The sequence below is a fragment of the Aethalodelphis obliquidens genome, unplaced genomic scaffold (assembly GCF_003676395.1).
Source record: "Aethalodelphis obliquidens isolate GAN/ISIS:26980383/991018 unplaced genomic scaffold, ASM367639v1 scaffold79, whole genome shotgun sequence".
Classification (NCBI taxonomy): Eukaryota; Metazoa; Chordata; class Mammalia; order Artiodactyla; family Delphinidae; genus Aethalodelphis; species Aethalodelphis obliquidens.
The window spans coordinates 1,243,444-1,266,461 of NW_020838023.1; the positions used below are offsets into that span (position 1 = coordinate 1,243,444).

The 23,018-nt window shown below is 36.2% G+C and overlaps 1 protein-coding gene across 3 annotated transcripts in view; it reads right to left on the minus strand.

The window, feature by feature from the left end:
- The window catches only part of CSMD3 (CUB and Sushi multiple domains 3), a 1,084,122-nt gene that overhangs the window by 417,626 nt on the left and 643,478 nt on the right, over positions 1-23,018 (minus strand). For all 3 annotated transcript variants that reach the window (XM_027092553.1, XM_027092552.1, XM_027092550.1), the window contains one exon: positions 6,594-6,732. In XM_027092553.1, coding sequence (XP_026948354.1) covers positions 6,594-6,732 — 139 coding nt within the window. The remainder of the gene's footprint in view (positions 1-6,593; positions 6,733-23,018) is intronic.

Below are 23,018 nucleotides of genomic sequence, written 5' to 3' on the forward strand. Positions count from 1 at the left end.
TCAAGTATCTTTTCTGACCACAATGCTATGAGGCTAGATATCAATTATAGGAAAAAAACTGTAAAAAAATACAAACACGTGGTGGCTAAACAATACACTACTAAATTACCAAGAGATCACTGATGAAATCAAAGAGGATATCAAACCTACCTAGAAACAAATGACAATAAAAATACGATGTCCCCAAACCTATGGGACTCAGCAAAAGCAGTTCTAAGAGGGAAGCTTATAGCAATGCAATCCTACCTCAAGAATCAAAAAAAATAAACAACCTAACCTTACACCTAAAGCAGTTATAAAAATAACAAAAAACCCACAAAGTTAGCAGAAGGAAAGAAATCATAAAGATCAGATCAAAAATAAATGAAGAAGAAATGAAGGAAACAGTAGCAAAGATCAATAAAACTAAAAGCTGGTTCTTTGAGAAGATAAGCAAAACTGATAAACCATTAGCCAGGCTCATGAAGAAAAAAAGGGAGAAGACTCAAATCAATAGAATTAGAAATGAAAAAGAAGAACTAACAACTGACAATGCAGAAATACAAAGAATCATAAGGAATTACTACAAGTAACTCTATGCCAATAAAATGACAACCTGGAAGAAATGGACACATTCTTAGAAAAGCACAACCTTCTGAGACTAAACCAGGAAGAAACAGAAAATATAAACAGACGAATCAGAAGCACTGAAATTGAGACTGTGATTAAAAACGTTCCAACAAACAAAGACCAGGACAAGATGGCTTCGCATGTGAATTCTATCAAACATTTAGAGAAGAGATAACACCTATCCCTCTCAAACTCTTCCAAAATATAGCAGAGGGAGGAACACCCCTAAACTCATTCTACGAGGCCACCATCACCCTGATACCAAAACCAGAAAAAGAGATCACAAAAAAAGAAAACTACAGACCAATATCACTGATGAACATAGATGCAAAAATCCTCATCAAAATACTAGCAAACAGAATCGAACAGCACATTAAAAGGATCATACACCATGATCAAGTGGGGTTTATCCCAAGAACGCAAATATTCTTCAATATATGCAAATCAATCAATGTGATAAACCATATTAACAAACTGAAGGAGAAAAACGATATGATTATCTCAATAGATGCAGGAAAAACATTTTGACAAAATTCAACACCCATTTACGATAAAAACTCTCCAGAAAGTAGGCATAGAGGGAACTTACCTCAACATAATAAAGGCCATGTATGACAAACCCAGAGCCAACATCGTTCTCAATGGTGAAAAACTGAAACCGTTTCCTTTAAAATCAGGAACAAAGACAAGCATGCCCACTCTCACCACTATTATTCAACATAGTTTTGGAAGTTTTAGCCACAGCAATCAGAGAAGAAGAAGAAATAAAAGGAATCCAAATCGGGAAAGAAGAAGTAAAATTGTCACTGTTTGCAGATGATATGATATTATACATACAGAATCCTAAACATGCTACCAGAAAACTACTAAAGCTAATCAATTAATTTGGTAAAGTAGCAGGATACAAAATTAATGCAAAGAAATCTCTTGCATTCCTATACACTAATGATGAAAAATATGCAAGAGAAATTAAAGAAACACTCCCATTTACCATTGCAACAAAAAGAATAGTGTATCTAGGAATAAACCTACCTAAGGAGACCAAAGACCTATATGCATAAAACTATAAGACACTGATGAAAGAAATTAAAGATTATACAAACAGATGTAGAGATATACCATGTTCTTGGATTGGAAGAATCAACACTGTGAAAATGACTCTACAACCCAAAGCAATCTACAGATTCAATGAAATTCCTACCAAACTACCGATGGCATTTTTCACACAATTAGAACAAAATATTTGACAATTTGTATGGAAACACAAAAGACCTGAGGAGCCAAAGCAATCCTGAGAAAGAAAAACGGAGTTGGAGGAATCAAACTCCCTGAATTCAGACTATACTACAAAGCTACAGTAATCAAGACAGATGGTACTGGCACAAAAAGAGAAATGTAGATCAACAAAACAGGAAAGCCCAGAGATAAATCCATGTACATAAGGTCACCTTATCTTTGATAAAGGAGGCAAGACTATACAATGCAGAAAAGACAGTCTCTTCAATAAGTGGTGCTGGGAAAACTGGACACCTGCATGTAAAAGAATGAAATTAGAACACTCCCTAACACCATACACAAAAATAAACTCAGAAATAGATTAAAGACCTAAATGTAGGGGCAGACACTATACAACTCTTAGAGGAAAACATACGAAGAACACTCTTTCACATAAATCACAGCAAGATCCTTTTTGACCTACCTCCTAGAGAAATGGAAATAAAAACAAAAATAAACAAATGGGACCTAATGAAACTTAAAAGCTTTTGCACAACAAAGGAAACCATAAACAAGAAGAAAAGACAACCCTCAGAATGGGAGAAAATATTTGCAAATGAAGCAACTGACAAAGGCTTAATCTCCAAAATTTACAAGCAGCTCATGCAGCTCAACAGCAAAAACACAAACAACCCAATCCAAAAATGGGCAGAAGACCTAAATAGACATTTCTCCAAAGAAGATATACAGATTGCCAACAAACACATGAAAGAATGCTCAACATCATTAATCATTAGAGAAATGCAAATCAAAACTACAATGAGATATCACCTCACACTTGTCAGAATGGCCATCATCAAAAAATCTAGAAACAATAAATGCTGGAGAGGGTGTGGAGAAAAGGGAACCCTCTTGCACTGTTGGTAGGAATGTCAATTGTCACAGACGCTGTGGAGAACAGTATGGAGGTTACTTAAAAGCTAGAAATATAGCTATCATACGACCTAGCAATCCCACTACTGGGCATATACCCTGAGAAAACCATAATTCAAAAAGAGTCATGTACCACAATGTTCATTGCAGCACTGTTTACAATAGCCAGGACATGGAAGCGACCTAGGTGTCCATCGACAGATGAATGGATAAAGAAGATATGGCACATATATACAATGGAATATTACTCAGCCATAAAAAGAAACAAAATAGAGTTATTTGTAGTGAGGTGGATGGACCTAGATAACGTCATACAGAGTGAAGTAAGTCAGAAAGAGAAAAACAAATACCGTATGCTAACCCGTACATATAGAATCTAAAAAAAAAAACAAAAAAGAAAAGAAATTTTTCTCATGAACCTAGGGGCAAGACAGGAATAAAGACGTAAACACAGAAAATGGACTTGAGGACACGGGAAAGGGGAAGGGTAACCTGGGACGAACTGTGCAAGTAGCACTGACATATATACAATACCAAATGTAAAATAGATAGCTAGTGGGAATTAGCAGATACATAGCACAAGGAGATCAGCTTGGTGCTTTGTGATCACCTAGAGGGGTGGGATAGGGAGGGTGGGAGGGATTTGCAAGAGGGAGGGGATATGGGGATATATGTATACATATAGCTGATTTTCTTTGTTATACAGCAGAAACTAACACACCATCATAAAGCAATTATACTCCAATAAAGATGTTTAAAAAAAAATGGCTGGAAAGATTTTTTCCCATGGAAGGTAAATTTGGAATGGTCTGACTTCGAGCACTGCCTGTACAGTGCACATTAATTCACTTTGGAGAAGTCTGATGGTATCTAAACAAGATAGCAAAGAGGCCCATGTAACTACACGTTGGGAGAGATAGGCCATACATATTAAGAACTTTGGGCAGAGAAAATAGTGACTCCAAATAAAAGTTGAAAATCAAAATTCACAAGCGTGGTGGTCTGAATTACAACTATTGCTTTGCAATCTAACTGCTTCTCAGGTAGGCAATTCTATCAATAGATAGCATACCTAAGGCTGAAGGATATCAGAGGTTATTTATTTAGTGATGGTTAATGACTATCATTTTCAAACAGGGAATGCTTTTTAATACAATAATGCACTTTGTTAATTACACAATTTCCTCATATTATTTTATGCTTATGTAATGCTTCTAAATTGAATATAACTTTTTTTTGAAATTTAAAGTTGGCTACAATTTGAGTCATCTGGGAGGTGGAGAAAGGGTGAATTCTTGGTAGAACTGATTTCTGATTTAGGGGAAAAAAAATCTTAATCTGCATGTTTGGAAAGAAAGGCAAAATTCATCCCTATCATCCCATCCATCACCGAGTTGGGAGCTCAGAGCAACAAATAGCTAAATTGCTCTGCTTAAGTAACAGGTACTTTGAGACTCACCCTTTACATACTGGAGTGGGCGACTAGGGAGTAGGGAAATGAGGGCTGAAGATCCTGATAGGGAAAAGACTAGATAGAGATGGGGAAGGGTCTGGGCTAAGGAGAGGGAACTGGAGAGAGAGATGCAATCGTTCCAGTGATGGGAATTACCAGGAAAATTTTAGGACAGTGAAGGTTTATTTAATCTTAAATTATTCTGGATTGTGCAATAATCCTCTTTGGTTATCCCTTGTTCTAAGGTTTTTGTGAGAATGAAGGCAAGTAATCCAAATAAAGAGCAGACTAAGGAGTTGAGAAAGGGTAGCAGCCTCTGGATCTCACAACAGAGATGACTCTAAAAGCAGGAATTCAAAGTCAGAAGTGAAGAAAAGCATCCCCAGGAAAGCTCTGAAAATATAAACAGGGCCTAGACTTACCTTTGTAACTGAGATGGGGCTCAACTTTTTATTTAGATATTGAAGGATGATGATCAGTGAGAATTATATGGATATAAATGTTATGAATTATGCAAATATAAGATGTTTTAATTACCTTAACATCATAACTCCTGATACAAAATAATGTTAAGTCCAAAACTGGAAATACTAAAATCATGTACTTAAACCTATAATACATGCAGTTTTAAAAAATATGAGATCAACTGTGATAACCTGACAGATATGCTAATCCTTCAAATGTGATACTCTAAATTTAACAAATTAAAAATACATTATAAATCTCTGTCTTATTGACACAAATCAGTATAAGTTTTTAAATTATTCAATGATATGATCCAGTAATATTATATTACATGGTATACTCCAAACCAAGTAGAATTCTGTGTAATACAGTAAGGTTGGTTAATTTGGGTCCCACATTAATGGAAAAATGTTATCTGACAAAGATTTGATTCTGAATAAATAAGATGCTTTTCAAGCTTCTCTAAAATTACTATGGCAACACAGTCTATGTCAACCACTGAATAAAGAATATGTTTTTAACATAACAACAAAAACTCTGCCAAATTATTCTAAATAAAACCATTTTCTTAATGTGTAGGTTATTATTATGGGCTGAATCATGTCCCCTAAAATTTATACGTTGAAGTCCTAACTCCCTAGTACCTCAGAATGTGACTGTATTTGGAGAAAGTCTTTTAATGAGGTAATTAAGGTAAAATGAGATTATATGGGTGGACCCTAACCCAACATGACTTGTGTCCTTATAAGAGATTAGGAAACAAACACACACAGAGGGAAGACTATGTGAAGACACAGGAAAAGGACAGCCATCTATTAGCCAATGACTAAAACCACAGAAGACAACCCTGTTGACACCTTGATCTCAGACTTCTAGACTTTAGAACTATGAGGAAATAAATTTCTGTTATTTAAGCCACGCAGTCTGTTACACTGTTATGGCAGCCCTAGCAAACTAATATAGTCATAGTAAAGTTGTGTAGGTCATAATAAAGCAGAGTGACCTCATGTAAAATGTTTAATATTTTATATCTGTCAAAATAGAATCTGTTTTCCTCTCAAGTTTTTACACTAGCATGAATAGATTAATTCAATGAAGGAACTCTTTAATCAGGGAAAGATCATGTTATATTTATAAAATTCAATCATCAGAGCATAATTTTGCTGAAATTATATATATATTTATATGTTTACTATAATGTTTACAGGAGTTCTTTTTTTTTTTTAAGAAAAGGTTGGGAGATGAGAGTGGTCAACAATATAATTGAAAAATTATATAGATATTTCTATTTGGATTTCAGAATAGTGATCCAATCACAAGTCAGAAGATTCATTCTTTTAAATTTTTAATAGTCAATATTATAATCTTTTAGGATATAGATTATTTGATCAGTAATACTAATTATCCTAAGGAAAAAAAAAACTTGACTGACCAATCATTAATTTACATTAATTTGACGTAGCCATTTTTCTGAAGGACCTGTAAGTGTAGGTATATAGGTATAGGTAGTATGTGTAAGCAAATGTCTTAGGCTGCAATACGGTATCAATTCAAGTGTGTTTACAGCACCTTTGCCTTTCGGAATCTAGCAGAACAGAATCCACAGGCCCTTCAAAGTATAGGACGACTAAACTTACTAAGTTATAGGTCATAGGTTCATATCACAGTAGTATGCATATATATGAATCAAAAAAGGTCCATCTTACACATTTCATTCATACTGATAGAGCATTAAGGAAATAGAAAATTAACTTGAAAATAGGCTGAAAGGCTAAAAGGGGCAAACATTCTGAAACACTCAATGTCCAACAATTGACTACTGTAATAAAATTAAACATTAATATGGAAAGTAAAATGCAGAATCTCAACTATTCTTTTAGACAATTTTTTTTTTAAGTAGAAAAATATTTGCAAAGACCTTTCAAATGTAATTTTGATAGAGTGTCCAGGTTCAGCTTCAATCACCCATTCACAATTCAGAGAGTCTTTATAGTATCCTGGCCATCCTGGTGAGAGAATCAATCCACTGGGAGCTGAAAAATGGCCACCACATGGAGCTGAAAAATAAAATAAGAGAACAAGAAAAAACACAAATTTTAGAACAAGTTGCAGAAAATATTTTTAGTACTAACTGTATTTTTTAAAATTAATTTTGCATGTACATATTAAATGTTATTTAATATTGTTTTTGAAAGTAAAATTTCATCCATTCTATTATTGAATGATTATTTTCCCTAAAAAAAGTAATTTACTTTTTGAAATATGGCTTAGTTACACACTCAGCATGTCAGATAAACTCAAGTCTCCCAATTATATCCCTTAAATACGTTCTTGTGTCTCCATCATTTTCAAAACTTGAAAAAAATATAAGCTGTTAGTTTTACTGTCGTCTATTTTCTGATTTATGTATCAAATAATGTTAATTCATGCTATACAGTGTCTAAAACTTCGATCTTCCTTTTACCAGAGTCCCTATTACAATTTTAGGCCTTCATTCATTCAGCCTCTTCCCTGATTTCCCATCTGCTAATTTCTCTCTTGCTTCAATCCAGCTGTCAGAATAATGTCCTTCAATTTACAGTTTCATCATACCATTTGCTTTCCTAGACAAGTACCTTGATCTCTTCTCCCTTTAACATCAGATTCAACTCAGCTTATCATTTCAAGAATTTAATCGTCTGCTTTCCCCTAAACTCATACACAATTGAAACCACAATCACAGCATTTTAATCCCAGTAGGTACTGATAAGGTAATTTAGTGTAAGCACCTCATTTTGAAGAGGAATAAACCAAGTTGAAAGAACAACTTGTTAAAGTTCACAAGACCTGAAAGCCTCAAAAGTACTTTCAAGTCAGTTTTTACAAAATAGGACCTCAAAACCAGTCCTCTCCCATTATTTCCAATATTGGTAAATGAAACCACCATCCATGGATTTGCATAGCCCAGAATGTTAGAAGTAGTCATCTTTCATATTTCCATTATCCTTACTATTTATTCCCATATCCAATCCATCCTCAAGCCCAGTCTTATTTCTCTATCTCTATAGCTACCAGATTAAATTACCATAATTTCATCTCTGGTATAAACCCTCCTAACTGACCCTCTTAATTGGTCTCTCCTCATCCATGCTAACTATCCTCCACACTATGGCCAGAGTAATTGTTTCAACCTCAAACACTTTTAAATAGCATTTTTCTGTGTTGACCAACAAGGCCTTGAATGACCCTAGCTATTGCCTTACACTCTAGCCTACACTCCAAACTTCTCCCCTTCACTCTGCAGCCCAGCTACATTAGCCTGTTCTATACCTTCAGGAGGTATACAAAGTGGGGGGTGGGGGGTGGGGAATGAAGCAAAGAGTATTTGAATTATTGAAAATTATTTGGAAAGAAAAATAGTCAAATGTATACTATATCGGCTTTTCAACACATTAGATAGAGACCCTTCCCAATGACTTACTATGCTATATTTTTATTTTCTTTAATTCTTTCCATTTAAACTCTATATCATGTGTTTATATTTTTGTCATTGTTGTTTAATTGTTTATTTCAGTTTTACCTTACAGAATTTCTAAAACCTATTGTTCTAGACACTATTTTTACACTTTTTCATTCTTTAAGTAATTTGATATAGCCCAAATAAGATAAGAAATATTTAATAAATTGGCCTAGGAATCAAGCATTACTACAAAATGTCCATTTGAGAAAAATATTTTCTGTGAAATTGCCAAAACTTGTTATTTGTATGAGAAAGAGCTTTCATATAAAACTAAATTTTGTTCCTTAGTAGAATTTGATTTTGTTTCTTAAAAAGCTTTCAAAGGAGACCATTTCGATGAGGATTATTTACTCTTCCTTGCTATGATGACTCATAATTAGGTTTCCTGTAGGGTTATTATGTATTTCAAAAATAAAATTATGTGCATAACAGTCATTTAAACTACCATATTTTAAAAGACAGAGTAAAGTATTTTGGTGAGTGAAGGTCCTGGAAATATAGAAAAATCCCAATATGTTATCAACTCAAATTGTTCTAGGAAAGTATCTGTGCACTTCAGTCTAATCATGATTGAAAGAGGTAATCAGTCATAAAATTAGCAATTGAGTAATGGGCAATTGAGTAATCTTTAATGAAAGATTAAAAAGTAGAGTACCCAGAAGCATTTCAGCTGGTCCCTCAGTCCAACATGTTAGAGAGGCAGAGTTAGGAAGGAGCTTTAAAGGAAAGGAGTAGCATAAAGATATGGTGACTGTTTGTTTCCTGAAAGGACTTTCCCAAATAGTGACCCTGCTACAAAGTGAGTCTTCTCCTAATTAACATACTACATTCTGAACTGGCTTCTTTTTCTCACACATAGGGTTGGAACTTTACAAAATTATTATCTCAAAAGTATGGAGACAGCCTCCCCAAGAGAGTGTGAAACCTAAGCGAAGAAACAGATGCTAAGTGCAGATCAGTCGAGAAAAGCCTCATGATCACAGTGACTAGCAGCCACATGGCAGGAGGATGTTCATAGAAAAGCCATGGTGGAGCAACAGCAGCAGAACATGGAGGGGACAAAGTGCAGGACAAAATAAGGGGACACCAAGTGTAAAGAAAATGTTCAAGAGAAAAAGGAAAAAGAGAAAGCTTTGGAAAGCTAAAATAACTAATGGTAATAAAAATAACAAAGATTTGAATTTGTAAAGAGAACCTTAACTATAACATGAATAACAATACAAACAGAAAGGCAATAAAGTTAATTGCCCAAACCTTACAATTTTGCCACATCCATGTACTGCTTATATACTTAATGATTTTCTTTAAATAGACTTACTTTTATTTTAACTTAAATGATTTCTTTAAACTTGCCCTAAGCAAAAATATCTGTAAAATCATTGCTTTTATGTATTAGTTGTATTTTTCTATAATGCCTAAAAATATGTACCTATTGAAATTTAAGAAATGCTTATATATATAACACCTAAAAGCTTGTGTACCTCCAAGTATAAACATTCTGTAGTCTAAGAAAGACTTCTGTAAAAGACAGTATCTTTGACTGAACAAAGGAAACTTGGAACATATGGAAAACAGAAAGGAGATCAAGATACAGGGATTTATTTTCAAGTCCTATTCACTCATTCATCATTTACTCATTCATATTTCAGTCATTCAGCAAACAATTGTGTGTCAAGTGTGCGCCCACGTGGTATTTGTACTACTTCTAACATTTATCAAATGTTTCCTAGGTGCCAGGCACTATGTAAGAAGTCCTTTGTATTATTTTATGTAATACTCAAAATAATCCAACCACATATGTAGGTAAGAACATTGATGTGTAGAAAATTTAAATAATTTGCACATCAGCTAGCAAGGATTTGAAAAGAGGTAATTTGACTCTAGAAACTTCTTTACAAATGCAATTAAGGTATTCTTTTACCACACTGCCCATGTGCAAAACACAGAAACATAATCATAAAAGGTAATAATGTCATAAATTATATAAGAAAGATATGTCCATGGGACAAGGGGTCTGGAAGAGGACAGGAATTAAGGCTTCACAGAAGAGATTCTATTTAATTTGAGTCTTCAAGGATGAGTCAGAATTCACCAGGAGAAAAAGAGAGAGAGGATATTGTAAACGGAAGAAACAGCATGTGCTTAAGAGCAGAATGCTGAATTAGCATGTTTTTGAGTAATGCCAGTTACCTTTTTTTAGGGAACCAAGAAGTGATGAGAGATGAAGGAAGAAGAGTAGAAAAGGACCTAATGGGACTTCCCTGGTGGTCTAGTTGTTAAGAAACCATGCTTCCGCTGCGGGGGGCATGGGTTCAATCCCTGGTCAGGGAATTAGGATCCCACATGCCATGCAGTGTGGGCCAAAAAAAAAAAAGGACCTGATATGCTATATTAAGGAAAGTGAACCATAGAAAAATGAAAAATTGTAGACAAGGGGTGGGATAGGGAGGGTGGAAGGGAGACGCAAGAGGGAGGGGATATGGGGATATATGTATACGTATAGCTGATTCACTTTGTGATACAGCAGAAACTAACACACCATTGTAAAGCAATTATACTCCAATAAAGATGTTAAAAAAAATTGTAGACAAAGGCTACATAAACATATATAGACAAATAATACAATTTTCATTTAAATGAAAGTTACAGGTACAATGAACTAGAAGCAGAGTACCTGGAGTTGATGCAATCAATTAGGAGACTGTCACAATTATCTAGGAAGGTATAATCAGATTCTGATATATGGTAGTAACAGGAAAGGGCTAAATACAGAGATATTTAGGAGACAGACTCAAAAGCATTTGTTGATTACATGCAATGAGAGAGCAAGATGAAGGAGTCTAAATTGGTCACGGGGCCCCTGGCATGTACAACATTATGGAAGACAATTCCATTCACCAAAATAGGAAACACAAAACAGGAAGGAATTTTATATGGAAAGTTAATAAGATTCAATATTGAGGCTAAAAGGTCTGTGAAATATCACAAGAAACAACAGAAAATAGAATCTGGAGCTTTTAGTTATACTACGTGTCATTTTCAACATAGGCTGATGTTAAGACTTCAATATAAGTGAAAGATTAAGGTGAATACTTAGAGAAGAAAATAAAAGAGGTTTAAGATGTAACCTTTGAAAAAATATTTTAATTTAATACAATTTAAGTAGGTACTGACCATTATGCATTATAACACAACAATGGGGCAAGGCTGGGATGGACTATTTCTGTTTGGGTCTTCCTCTCTCCTAACTGTGTGTGAATTCAGATGATTGTAGCTGGTAAAATAAATAAATACCTAAAGTTTAGTAGCTTAACACAGTAGTTTATTTTTCACTTGACCAAAATGGCCTTCATCTTGACTAAACTTTAAACAGGCTTCTTTAAGACTCTCAACCCGTCACCCAACTTCCTCCATTACTTTACCACTAGCTCATCTCAGCCCTTACAAACTTTCCCTCAGTGCATTTGAATTCAATCACTCCTCCTTATTGCAATAGTCTTGAAAAAAGTCTTCCTTGCCTGTTTAACTCTGGTGAAATTTTTCTTTGATACACTCATGTAACAGTACAATGAAGCGTGCCTATCAGCAAAACAGTGATGCTCCTTCTAGTCTCTTAAGACCCAGGATGACAAAGCCTCAGCCATTTTCAGCAGGCGATTTTCTAGGTTTCCATGGAAGTCATTTCCATTTTAGCTGGCAGGAAAGGAAACAGAGAATAGAGGACTACTCTGTATATGCTTTTTATGGACCACAGCTTGGACGTTATTTACATTACTTCCACTTACTCATTTGGCCATACCTAACTTCAAAGGAGGCTGTGAAATGAAGTCCCTCAGCTGGAGAGCTATTTCCTACCTACAACTCTGTATAATGAATGGGGTAAGAGCTTAAAGGTAAACAGCTGGGCATTTCTGCTATGCCAACTAAGACAGTCATAATGCTTTCCAGTTTAGAGTATGATTTTATATACATTACTTAACTTAATTACTTTAATAAGCTTGTAGCATAAAAATGCTTGTTTCTTTTTTATGCCAGTTTTGCAGGTAAGGAAAAATATTATCAAACATATGACTTGATGAGAAACACAGATCTGCGTAGTAGCAGAGGTGAGATTCAAATTCAAATCTTCAAATTCCAAGTTAGAAACGACTTCCATGATAGATGTATTGGATTAATTTTCCAAGAGAGATATTTATTTAAGCATATCTATTCTCCTTAAAATAGGTTTAATGAAGACAAATGGATAGTTAGGGGGATAGAATATTCAACCCAAAGTTTTTAATGTAAATTTGAGATTCTAACCACACAATTTTAAGTGCTTCCCTGACATTAATTTATTTATTATTCATATATTTATTAATTCAAAAAATTATTTAGCTTTTGATGTATATAAGATACTATGCCAGGTGATAAAATTTTTTAAAAAACCTATATGACATTATATCTGTCCTCAGGAGACCCACAGTTTCTACAAGGAAGACAGGCACAGCTAACATGAAGAATAAATATATGCTTGAGCCAGATAGGCTGGAAATGTAGGGAAGAGACAGGTGACATCCCAAGGGCATTAAGAAAGAGTTCTTGAAGGAGATTTTGTCAGAGGTGAGTTTGATTTAAAAAAAAAAAAAAAATGAATAGAAGATAGGGGTAGAGGGACAGAAAGAGCAGAGAAAGAATAAAGTGAGAAATACTGAAACCAAGCAGTATGCTGTGGTGCCCTCCCCGGTACAAAAGCTTCTCCATATACCCAATTCCTTGTTTGTAGGAAAATAGCTTCAGCCTCCTAGATTTTCCCTGAGTTCCAAAGGGCAGATTCAAAGAGTTATTAGTCTGGGAAGTGAGGAGATGGAGACACAAGGGAAAAGCAGTCAAGAAACAATAGTGCAGCAGTAAAGCATGGTCCTGGTTCCTCTCCAAGTGGTATACATAACAATACATCTTTGAGTTCTTCTACTGGAACTAAGGCCTCCTCCCAGGTGCAGAATGGTAACCAGGCTGAGCACAAGATTCCTGGAATACCATCCTGTTACCTCACCACCAACCAATCAGAAGAAAGTCACACACCCTGCAGCTCTCACTCCAAATTTTGCCTTTAAAAACTCTTCCCTGAAAACCATCAGGTAGTTGGGGGTCTTTTGAGCATGAGCTGCCCATTCTCCTTGCTTGGCCTTACAATAAACCTTTCTCTGCTCCAAACTCTGACTTTCGGTTTGTTTGGCCTCACTGTGCATCGGGCACACAAACTTAGGTTTGACAACAATACTAATGTATGAGGGAAAATCAAGTAGTTTTTTGTTTCTGAAGCATATAGTTAGTGGAAAATGAGGAGAGGAACTTTTGGTTTCATGCAGTGGTTACTTTCAAACACTTGCGGATACCTAGAGGTGAGTTTAGATTAAAAACTTGTTAAAATGCAGATTCCCAGAACACACTTCTAGTAATTATAAGGTAGGACCCAGAGGGCATTGTTAACAAAACCCTCACTCCACTCCAATCCCTCAGGTCATTTTATAGCTCTTGGACCACAGACCAAGCTGACAAAATCTAAGAGGATATGGCTAGTCTGTAGCTCCAAGATGCTCCTGGATAATCACTCAGGTTCCTGGGATAAAGAGGGAATTTCCATCTGTTAGTGAAATACAGATTGTTGCCTCTAACTTCTCCCCATTTTAAATAATGAAAACAAAGCATAAATGGTAAAGTAGAAATAGTTCATTTATCCTGTTTCATTTTTCTAAGGCCTGAAGAAAGTCTGTTATAAATAATTTTCATTGGAGTGATGACTCATTTCTGTGTTACTTTGAGTAGAATTGAAACCATGCACCTCAGATTGGGACTTGAACCCACATGCTGGGACTCAAACCCAGCCAAAAGCCTGATTGGGGCTTGAACCCACACATCCAAGACTCAAAGCTGGCCAAAACCCTGATTGGGACTTGCACTCACGTAGCTGGGACTTGAACCCGGCCAAAACCCACAGTCTTCCAACTGAGATCACACACCTGGTTTCAGGACTTAATGAAGCTCAGGTTCTTGATGTCTCATCATAGAAAGAATTTAGTGCGAGACAAAGTGATATGTAAGAAGTGGATTTATTTAGAGAGAAACACACTCCACAGACAGAGTGTGGGTCATCTCAGAATGAGAAAGGCACCAGGGTATGGGGTTGTCAGTTTTTATAGGGGTGGGTAATTTCATAAGCTAATGAGTGGGAGGAGTATTCCAGCTATTTCAGGAAGGGGAGGAGATTTCCAGGAATTGGGCCACCGCCCACTTTTTGATCCTTATGGTTGGCCTTGGAACTGTCATGGTGCCTGTGGGTGTGTCATTTAGCTTGCTGATGTGTTACAGTGAGTGTATACTGAGGCTCAATGTCTAGTGGAAGTTGAGTTGTCCGCCATCTTGTACCCATTTGGTCCTAATCAGTTTATGTCATGTCCTCGGGCTATGTCATTCTTTCAAAGGTTGTGCCCTGCCCCCTTCCCTCCTGCTTCAGAATGGACGAATTCAAAATACCCAGTATGCTTTAAGATATGGATGAAGAGTCAGAAGTGTTTCAGACTGTATTCAGCAAAAATTCTTTTGAATAAAAATGCTTCAGAATTTTGGTGCTCTTTCATCTGAGAAGTGGCACTTAGGTGCTCAGAAGGGAATTGAGGACCAGAAGAAGAGCTAGGTTTTGATCTTGGGGATTATGAACAATGAATGTTCCATTTCTTTCTTTTTTTTTTTTTTTAATTTTTAAACTTGCTTTATGGTTGGTTATAGGTGTGGTAAGTAATCACCTGCTCTGTCTAACCTCAACACACTGGATGATGTTTCAAAGAAAATTATGGGAAACAAGTTGCCTCTCTCTCTTGGATAAAAAGAGAAAGTCAGAAACATAGGGATTAAAGTGCCAGAAATGCAGACAAGCAATCACAGCTCTGAACCTCTTTCCATTTCTATAACCCCTTCTACCCTTCCCCTACCCAGCTCCACAGAAATTAGGAACAAAACCCTGCAGAGTGCTATTAGTTTTCCCTATGGTAGTCCTCTAGGAATTTAATGCTACCTTAATATGCAACTAAAAGAGAAGTCTATTATTAGACATGAATAGGTATATGTGTGTGAACACACATTCTCTCTATGAGAACCACAATATATTCTGATCTATGCATCAGACTGTTACTCTAATTGCACCCTCAAACGAACTCCCTCCAGGGAGTGCAACGTCTGTGAATGAGAAGGATTTCCTTCCCTTTGAGGCTGAGATTCAAGAGAAAAGTCCTTATCCTCAAAGGGGAAGTTCATTGGCATGCAAGTCCAGCCTTGCTGTCAAACAGTACTCCAGGGACCCTAGTCCCATCCTATTCACTCAAGGAATTCTCTAAGATATCCCATTACAGTAAAAAGGAACTTAAGCCATAGTTATGCAGGGAGTTCTCTACTGAGGGCAAGGAAGTTCTTGCTTGAGTAGGCATTTTATGGAATATTCTGAAATCAGTGGAATGAAAACAGAAATTGGTTTCTTTCTTTCTCTCTTTTCTCTTTCTTTCTTTCTTTTCTTTTCTTTCTTTCTCTTTCTTTCCTTCCTTCCTTCCTCCCTCCCTCCCTCCCTCCCTTCTTTCTTAATTACTGCCTTCAAACATGCACTGACAAATCTCCCTCTCCTTAAAGAAGTGTTGGGCACATCCTTGAAAATTCTCATCACTTACAGTATTAAAAAACTTGGTCCAATCCAATTTAAAATTCTGTCTTATTTCCTAAACCTACCCACCCAAGGTGCATCTTTGGGCACCTTGGAGGATGGGGAGGAGGGTGCTGATGGAGGACCAGCACTTGCTGATTCATTCCTCCATTCGCTTCAGCAGTTGGAGCAGAGAAGATGCTGTATCCTTTCTCAGCATGTCCCCTTCCTCTTCCCTTTAGGTCCTTTTTCCTGTGGGGTGTTAGGGCTAAAATGAGGAAAAGTGTGCTGTCACAGTCCTCTCCTGACTGTTGCTGTTTCCTCACTAACTCTAACTGGTCCCTGAGATTTTCTATTTGTCAGATATGGAAAATGTTTTGCTCTTTCCATAAGGATAATAAATGAGTTCTTTGTAAAGGCCAAGAATTAGAAGGGTGGCTTCTCACTTCTATCAGGAAATTCCCTGATAGAAGAGAGATCAACCTTTTCCAGTTGCCTCCCTGCTTTCACCCCTGACAGTACATCCTATGGTGTCTGGTTGTTGAGTTTCTTTTGCCTAGTGGCTAAGCCAGGGTACCTTCTTTGGTATTCATTTGATGCAGAGGAAGCTCACATCATTGACTTGCTAAATGATTTCAACTAGCCAGCTTTCCCTCTCTTTAATCTGCCGGTTTTGATCAATTTTCTTTCTCTTGTTCATTCAGCATAGAAGGCAGATCAGCAAGTACACTGTATAATCAGATATCCACCTGGCGATTCTAGTTCCTCTTTTTCACAGGCAACTACATTCCCTTATGAGGGATTCTTTTAGAGTCCTTCTCCTTAACTTGGCTTGAAGAGGAGACTAACATCCTCCTTCCTATGGGGAGATAAAGGAAAAGATGAACAACTTTTGACTCCAACAGTTTAGGTAGGTAGGTAGATAGATAGATATAGATCTCAATTTCCCTCACTTTTCTTTTGCTGCTTATATAAACTGGGAGTGGGATATCTGAGGTTATGATTGAGAGAAATGAGTCAGTTAGAACCCACTTAATAAGCCATAAAGGAGGTATCTGGACCTCAATTTTTTATGGACAGGGATACTGCAACATTTTTCTCCTTAGCTGATATGGTATAAGTTGTCATTCCCAAAGTAACAGGAAATTTTGCCTGTATACCTTGTTAGTCATGCATTTTGCTTTCACTGTTTTTCTTCTCAGGGAAGCTACAATGATAACAATATTAGAAATTATTATAAATCTTCACAAGGAAGGAAAAACTTTCTTTCAGTTAGTCTTAACTCAGCATCTTAATTAAATCAACCACTTTGAGCCAATAGCATTCACCCAAGTCTTCCAATGTATTTTATTAAATATAACCCTCTTTATCTATAAAGCAGTTCAATGAATGTATTACATCCTAATTATATTCAAGAACACGACCATGTAATCCAGAAGGCCAACATTCTATTTCCATTTTTATTGAGGGGATTGCTTTAGATCAAAGAGGGCATTGCTAGCTACAGTGAAGAGGGCATGGGAGACAAGGAGCCAGGTAAAAAGGAGGAGAGAAGCAGATAGTATATACGTATCAGGGCCTTCTGAGTCCCATAAGAGAAATAACTATGAAGAAACTAAGTGGTGGGCATGGGTAAACTGAATAACAAACCGTTTCTACAGAACTGAATAGGAGAAAGGGCAGAAGCAATGAGACCAGTTACAAGACTGTTGCAGTATTCTAGGCCAGAGATGATGGTTGCTGGGACAAGGATGTCAGCAGTTAAGGAAGTGAGAAGTAGATGGGTTTTGAATATAGGTATTCAAGGTAGAGCTAACAGATTTTTTTGATGGATTGTGTATGGTTGTGATAGAAAGAAAGGAGTCAGGAATTACTCCCAAGAGTTTTCACCTGAATTACTGGAAGAATGGAGTGCTATTAATGATGATAGAGAAAGTCTGTGACAGTATCAGGTTTGGAGTGACTGGGGGGATCTGATCAGTTTTGGACAGGCTAAGTTTGAGATGCCTATTAAACATCTAAGTGGAGATATTGAGGAAGAAGTTGAATAGATGAGTCTGGATTTCAGGACAGAGAAGTAGAAGAATGTAAATTTGAGAGCCATCAACACATAGGTGTTATTTAAAGCTGGAAACTGGATGAAAAGTATGAATACAGTGAGTGGAAATAAAGAAAATATTCAAGACCTAGCTCTGGAACACATACAAACAGAGATCATAGAAATGAAGAGAAACCAGGAAGAGAGACTAAAATGATCCTGAGTAGTATTTATTTATTTATTTATTTAAATGAATTTATTTATTAAAATGAAATTTAATAAAATATACAACTTTTAGATTCGCCCAACATTTTTCATGAACAGTTAAATAATTTTATAACTTTATTAAGGAACATTTGATTTTAAAATGTAGATGGCATGTATTTCAGATTTTATAAAGAAATAATGAATACATTTTAACCCAACTCTCATTTTTTTTTTTTTCCCACTCTCATTTTTGGTCTGCAAATAAATCCTTCTCATCCTTCAGTCTACATGAGTATAATTAGGTAGCATTTTTTTTATAATGACATTCACCAATGAATAATAAATCCTCATATCCAGGAACAGTTTCCTTATATGACTGCAACAGAGACAGAAAATAATGTATGTCCAATTGTCCTGCTTTTTAAAACAGAAAACTCTAGATAACAGTGCTCACTGCTTGTGAGATAGCCTGTTTTATTCAGCTCATGTAATTTATTTCTGTTACCGTCTAGCTCTTATAAGCATCTGAGGTTATGACATTGGGCATTCGGATCTATTAGTGGACTCAGATCCATCAAAACCTCCATTTTATGGCAGTTGGCTTCACCAAACTAGAGGACCTAAGTATCCAGATGAATTTGAGCTGAGTGCACGTGCTGGAACAATATGTTCTGGATATGCAGTAAACTCACAGCTATATTTAAAAACAAGATAGCTAGGAAAAGGTACAAACAAAAGATAGGACCAGAAGCACTTGTAAAAAGTTCATGACAGAGCAGACTTAAAGCCAATTTACCATCTAACCATAGACTCGTTCCCCACTACAAAGGGTCTCGTGCATCTGATAAAGTGAATCAAAGCTGAGAAAAATAAGTTAATGATGGTTGTACTCAAGAAAGAAGGTCTCAGACAAAATAGACTTTAAACAATAAATGGTAAAAAAAGACAATGAAGACAGAAGGCCAAATAATGATGCTCAGATCACTTGAGGTATGGACAATAAGGCAGGTATGTCTCAATCCTTTGGAGCTAGCCCTTGGACAGGAAGAAAATAGGTGGGCAGAGACCAGTAGGTTTCCTAAAGCCACTAAGGAAACCTCTCTGAGTGGGTCAAATATTATACCTTAAATGTTGCCTTCTATGTAGCAGTATTAGTCACAAGGAATAGTCCAGTGACTAGAAATCCCATGGGATTTTACTGTGTGAGAAAAAGATTCCAGGATTTGTGGGTAAGGGCTGACTCCAGTTTGCATTGCTTGGTGCAGTAAAGAAAATCTAGTATCCCACTAGTCCTTTGAGAAAAATGAGTAAATGCACCATCTTACCTGTGTTTCAGGAGACACACACACACACACACACACACACACACACACACACACACACACAGGTGAAGTGAGAAATAAATCCAAATGTACTTAAGGTTGTCCCTTCCCTCCCTGTTCCAAATTTCCTAGAACCAAGGCTGATAGAAGCAACTTTGAAGGATACATGTGGGTGAACCTGGCAATGCCCTCAGAGGTCCCTGAAAGGAATTCTGATCACATAAAAAGAAGGAAAATGAGTGAAGAAAGAAGGGATTCCAAGGGGAAAGATTCTTATAAGAAAATTGCACTTCCCGAGGGCTGAATTTATGGAGGACACTCACAAGGTGCCCAATAAGGCGCTTGGGCTGTGTGAAGAATGAATGTGAGGGGACTACAGCAGAAGAGAAGGAGAGTGTTTATGCAGTTGCTATGAGTGGGAAGCTTTGGTGGAGAGAGAGGAAGAAGATTTTTAGGAAGATTTCTAGGTAGAAAATCATGAAAATCCCTGTGTCAGCCCATTAAAGGAGACCTATGATAACCATTCACACTATTCTTCATGGTTTTAGGATGTCTTTGAAGTCACTATGCAGAGACTGGCCCTAGATAGAGCCAGTTATATTCAGGCTACTGTCTAGGTGTGGGTGAAAGAGTCATTTATTGTTACTAAATTGAGTTACTAAATTGAATTCAAAGTGAATGGTTTCAATGCTAATTATAAAAATTAATGTATTTTGTTTTCAATTAGCAAAACTGAAAGATCACAAGACTTTATAAAGCATCAAATCTTTCTTCCTCATGAGGAAATTCGATCACCCCATTCTAAAGAAAAAGGTTCAAATTTTCACAAAGATAGCCTAAATCTATCCTTAGCTAATGTGTCAGTGTTGAACTTCAGGTCAATGAATAAAATGTATAACCCAATTCTGTTAACAATTGTATTTAAGCTATCCAAAATAAATCTAAGTTCAGCTATGGGATCACAGAACTGAAACATATGTGATTTCATTTCTCCCTTTTGGTTTGAAGAATTCTTATTCAAGGCCTATGGCTGACAAAAAGTTTCTTTTCACTTTTCTCAAAGATTTTCCACAGTTTTAGGGTTGAAGACTGGTTGATGTGGGTGGACCACTAATTTGCCAATATGCCTAAACTTCTACACTACTGTGACAGAGAGGAGTTGTGGGGAGAAGGCAATCTTTAAGTAAGTTGAAGCCCTGGGTTTTCTTATCAAAACATTTTATAGTGACTTCCTTTGCTCTATAAATTCTGATTAAAACAAATTCTTTCTGTTTTCTAATTTTAACACACAGCAATCCATGCATCTTAGCAATTTTTAACAATACATTTGATTTTGGAGTTTTTTGTGTGAAGAAAATAAAAGTAGAAAGTTATTTGTATTAATGAGAATACATAAACATGTACATATTTCACTATATAAAGTGTTTAATACGATGATAATAAAAAAGTTTTAGCTAAAATATTAAGCATATATTGGAAGCTGTGAGAAAGCCCCAAAAGAAAAACTATAATAAATAATAAGCAAAACTTTTCTGTCAAAATATGGAAGGTCTAAAGAACAAAGATTATAGGCAGAGAGAGCTTCCAGACATAATTCTTTGTGTAAGTTGGAGTGGCTGTGTGGCAGCTTGGGGAATGGGGGAGGAAGTGGTGTGATTAAAAAAAAAAAAGAAGGAAAAAAAAGAAAACAGGAAGAGAAAAACAAGCTTTCCTCTGCTAGTCTCAGGCTCTTCTCATTAGTACCTAAGTAGAATTCAGGCAAAACTAAAGGAAATCTTTACAAACCTTAATCAGAGTCTTAGAAATGAAACCCACCAGAGTTAGTTATACAGGAGCTGAAATCAGTCTGCTTTATTGGGTGGAACCTGGATCAAAACACAGCCTGGGATGTGGCAGGTAATCTGGCAAGTGCCACTGTACGATCGCTTCCAGCCCACTACCATTCTGCCTTCCCTGGCTCCAGCCTTATCCTTGGTGATGTTCCTACCTCATGTTGGATCCAGAAATTGGCAGGTGAGCCAGCCAACTGCATGTAATTCCACTCACATATGAAGAAAAAAATATTCTTCTCCTTTATACAGTTCTCTTTAGGATGTCTGAAAGGCCTACTGGCCTGTGCCAACTTAGTTCTGAATATTTTGTTTCACTTATTTTTAAAAGTTAAACACCATTCATTTTTCACGGTGAAAAATCTCACTGAAATTGCTCTCTCAAATAAAGCAGCAATTCATCAAATGATTCGTTGATGTCAACCTCATTATTCTCACCACCCCATGCAGCTAGGCACCAAGCAGCTCCTAAACCAACACCCAAGTTAGGCAAGTGAGAATCCAATGAGATTCAATTATCCGGAGGTAGTCTCTGCCTGTCCACTGAAACTGTAAACAACTCCCAGTGCAGGGGAGGGAGAGGCTCAGGTCATGTCACTTCCAAACTAACGTGGCTTCCTGTTGCCATAGGATAATTTCTAATCTGCTTAGCACTCTTTACAAAGCATTTCATTCTTCAGAGGTCTCTGTATTCATCAAACCCTGTCCCTCTATCCTTCACTCCAGTCACATTGAACCAGTACTATGTCTTCTGCCTGAAACAAACTTTTATCTCCTACTTTTCCTTCAAATACTAATGTAGGCTTTCCTGACTGATTCCCCAAGTCTAGGTCAGGAACTATGGTTAAAAGAACAAATGAGCTCCAGGGCAAATTATGATGGAAAAAATTTAACACTACTTCCATTCTTCTCTTTTTATTTTAGTCCTGTATTGTGCAACTCCATTATGTTTTTTTAGACATAATAGCATAGTCATAGCCATTGTCAGGGTAACCCCTACTAAGCCCATAATATTTGAGGTTTGGAAAAGAACAGTGAAGTCATCTAGTTCAGCCCCCTGATGTTACAAATGAGAAGGTGATTAGAAGAGGAGGGAGATGCTAATTGAAGGGACTAAGAGGAAAACTTAATTGCATGGTCTGGATTACTTCATCATGAGATATTATGAAAATGTTCAATTCAATGAAACTCAACATTTATAAGTAATAGCTGTATTATTCAATTGTCTGTTATATATTAAATATTCCCCATTTACCAGCTAGGAATTGAGAAAACAAATGTTTTGGAAAGTATATATTAAATATTCTCAATTCACCAGCTAGAAATTGAGAAAACAAAGGTTCTAATGTCAGTTTGGGCACAGCTAACAAGAATAATTGGGAAAGCAAGAAAAAGAAGAAACCACTTAAAATTGTCACCTAATCACTACATGGTGACCTACTAAAGGGTGTTTAATGGCCCTAGTTCATCTGTCTTAGTAAAAGTCCTTTTATATATTTTTAAATAAAATGGATGTGTAACCTTAGAGTAGGAGAAAAATAGAATTCAGAATGTTACTTCCTACTGTGACAATCCTAAATAAACCCCCCTCAACGCTCTTATAGATTCTATATTGAAACGCTATATACTTGATATGTTTTAGCTTTAAGATGATCATCCTTCCTTCTCACCAATATAATTTGTGACTTTATGCGACTATATATATTCAAAATATATAGGTACTTCCAAACATTGTGTATGTATATATAGATACATAAAACACACATATATTTTGTCCTG